This window comes from Rhincodon typus, unplaced genomic scaffold (genome assembly GCF_021869965.1).
Source record: "Rhincodon typus isolate 14 unplaced genomic scaffold, sRhiTyp1.1 hic_rhity00003178, whole genome shotgun sequence".
Taxonomy (NCBI): Eukaryota; Metazoa; Chordata; class Chondrichthyes; order Orectolobiformes; family Rhincodontidae; genus Rhincodon; species Rhincodon typus.
In genome coordinates this window covers 1,521-4,695 of record NW_025968816.1, presented here as the reverse complement: position 1 = coordinate 4,695, position 3,175 = coordinate 1,521, and the positions used below count along the sequence as shown (strand labels likewise).

General features: G+C 52.4%; 1 protein-coding gene across 1 annotated transcript in view; it reads right to left on the bottom strand.

The window, feature by feature from the left end:
• LOC125481701 (girdin-like) overlaps positions 1 to 3,175 on the bottom strand; it is a gene marked incomplete at its 3' end in the record, with an annotated part of 18,130 nt that overhangs the window by 14,472 nt on the left and 483 nt on the right. Inside the window, exons 2-3 of the mRNA XM_048593583.1 lie at positions 1,289 to 1,433; positions 3 to 190 (exon numbers count right to left, since the gene is read on the bottom strand). Of these exons, the coding sequence (XP_048449540.1) occupies positions 3 to 190; positions 1,289 to 1,433 (333 nt within the window). The remainder of the gene's footprint in view (positions 1 to 2; positions 191 to 1,288; positions 1,434 to 3,175) is intronic.

Sequence of the window (3,175 nt, the reverse complement as noted above, 5' to 3'; positions counted from 1 at the left end):
ACCATTTTCTGTAGCTGCTGGTTTTCTCTCTCAAGGCTGAGCAGCTTCGCACTCTGACTGGTGTCTGCATCAATGCTGGTTTTATGGAGTTCGTCTGCTTTTCTCCTCAACTCCTGATTCTCCCGTTCCAACTTCATCAGCTGGCCCGATGTCACTTCATTCACCTCGTCACTGAGGGGTCTCTGTGGAACTGCAAACAAACACCAGTGAGGAGCTTTATCCCCCATGCTGTCCCTGCCCAAGTGAGCTTTACTCTGTATCTAACTCCGTGCTGTCCCTGTCCCTGGGAGTGTTTGATGGGGGACAGTGCAGAGGGAGCTTTACTCTGCATCTAACCCCGTGCTGTCCCTGTCCTGGGAGTGTTTGATGGGGGGGACAGTGCAGAGGGAGCTTTACTCTGTATCTAACTCCGTGCTGTCCCTGTCCCTGGGAGTGTTTGATGGGGGGGACAGTGCAGAGGGAGCTTTACTCCTTATCTAACTCCGTGCTGTCCCTGGCCCTGGGAGTGTTTGATGGGGGGGACAGTGCAGAGGGAGCTTTACTCCTTATCTAACCCTGTGCTGTCCCTGGCCCTGGGAGTGTTTGATGGGGGGGACAGTGCAGAGGGAGCTTTACTCTGTATCTAACCCCGTGCTGTCCCTGTCCTGGGAGTGTTTGATGGGGGACAGTGCAGAGGGAGCTTTACTCTGTATCTAACCCCGTGCTGTCCCTGTCCTGGGAGTGTTTGATGGAGGGGACAGTGCAGAGGGAGCTTTACTCTGTATCTAACTCCGTGCTGTCCCTGTCCCTGGGAGTGTTTGATGGGGGGGACAGTGCAGAGGGAGCTTTACTCCTTATCTAACCCTGTGCTGTCCCTGGTCCTGGGAGTGTTTGATGGGGGGGATACAATGATGTGAATCATTTCTTTTTTCTTTCTTTCTTCATTCACGGGATGAGGGCGTCACTGGCCAGGGCAGCATTTATGGCCCATCCTTAGTTGCCCAGAGGGCAGTTAGGAGACAACCACATTGCTGTGGGTCTGGAGTCACATGTAGGCCAGACCAGGTAAGGATGGACAGTTTCCTTCCCTAAAGGGCATCAGTGAACCAGATGGGCTTTCCCCGACAATCAAAAATGGATTCACGGCCATCATTAGTTTGTTAATTTCAAATTTTTCTTGAATTCAAATTCCGCCATCTGCTGTGGCGGGATTCAAACCCGGGTCCCCAGAACGTTACCCAGGTCTCTGGGTTAACAGTCCAGCGATAATACCACTGGGCCATCACCTCCCCTCTGTTTGGTGAATTACATTCAGCATGGGGAAATTCCTCCGATATCGAGTCTGCTCTCCATCGCCGCTGAACTGAATCCTCCATTCTTTTGTTCACCTCCATCTCCAGGCTCAGGTTTTCCTCCATCAGTTCCTCGATCCTCTGCCGATCTGCTTCCCGTTCCTGGGAACACCCGGAGGAGAAAGAGCAATGAGCTTCACTCTTGTGGAAATGAGTTTGTCGAGGGAACGGGTCTCCCTCCAGGGTCAACACATCCCTTCCATTTGTATCCTCCATTAACATCCTGGGTGTTACCATTAACCAGAAACTGAACTAGACCAGCTTTCTGAATACTTTGGCTCCGAGAGCAGGTCAGAGGTTGGGAATCCTGCTGTTGTCTCCCTGCTATGGGAAGGATGTTGTGAAACTTGAAAGGGTTCAGAAAAAGATTTACAAAGACGTTGGAGGGTTTGAGCTACAGGGAGAGGCTGAAATAGGCTGGGGCTATTTTCCCTGGAGCGTCGGAGGCTGAAGGATGACCTTATGGAGGTTTATAAAACCATGAGGGGCATGGATAGGGTGAATAGTCAAGGTCTTTTCCCCAGGGTGGGAGAGTCCAAAACTAGAAGGGCATAGGTTTAAGGTGAGAGGGGAAAGATTTAAAAGGGACCTGAGGGGCAACTTTTTCACACAGAGGGTGGTGTGTGTATGGAATGAGCTGCCAGAGGAAGTGGTGGAGGCTGGTACAATTACAACATTTAGAAGGCATTTGGATGGGTACACGAATAGGAAGGGTTTAGAGGGATAGGGGCCAAATGCTGGCAAATGGGACTAGATTAATTTTGGATAACAGGTCAGCATGGATGGGTTGGACCAAAGGGTCTGTTTCTGTGCTGTATGCCTCTGTGAGTACACTCCCCTCCTGACTCCTCCAAAGCCTGTCCCACCATCTCCAAGGCACAAGTCAGGAGTGTGAGGGAATACCCCCCACTTGCCCCTGGATGGGAGCAGCTCCAACAACACTCAAGAAGCTCGACACCATCCAGGACAAAGCAGCCCCCACTCGATTGGCACCACATCCACAAACATCCCACTCCCTCCACCCACCGACGCTCAGTTGCAGCAGTGTGTACCATCTACAAGATGCGCTGCAGAAACTCACCAGAGATCCTCAGGCAGCACCTTCCAAACCCATGACCCCTTCCATCTAGAAGGACAAGGGGCAGCAGATACAGGGGAACACCTCCCCCTGCACATTCCCCTCCGAGCCCCTCACCATCCTGACTTAGAAATATATCACTGTTCCTTCAGTGTCGCTGGGTCTCCGTCCCTAATGACACTGTGTGGGGGTTCCTACAGCACATTTACTGAGGTGGTTCAAGAAGGCAGCTCCTCACCCCCTTCTCCAGGGGGTAATTAGGTATGGGCAATAAACGCAGGGCTAACACTCTCATTTCCCCTGGGCAGGGGTTAGGGGAGGATGGGGTCCCTGAGGAATAATGGGGCAGCCTGAGTTGGAGCACCTGCCCCTCCTTACACCACCCCGCCACCTCACCCAGCCCATATCTCCATCTTGTCCTGACTCCCTGACCTAGATGGGACGATGACACACACACACACACAGAGACACACACTCACACACAGAGACACACACTCACACAGACAGGCACACACACACAGACAGACAGACACACAGACACAGACACACAGACACGCGCGCACACAGACAGACACGCACACAGACAGACAGACACACACACACACACACACACACACAGAGACAGACAGACACACACACAGAGACAGACAGACACACACAGACAGACAGACACACACACACACACGGAGACAGACAGACTGACACACACACACACACACGGAGACAGACAGACTGACACACACACACACACACGGAGACAGACAGA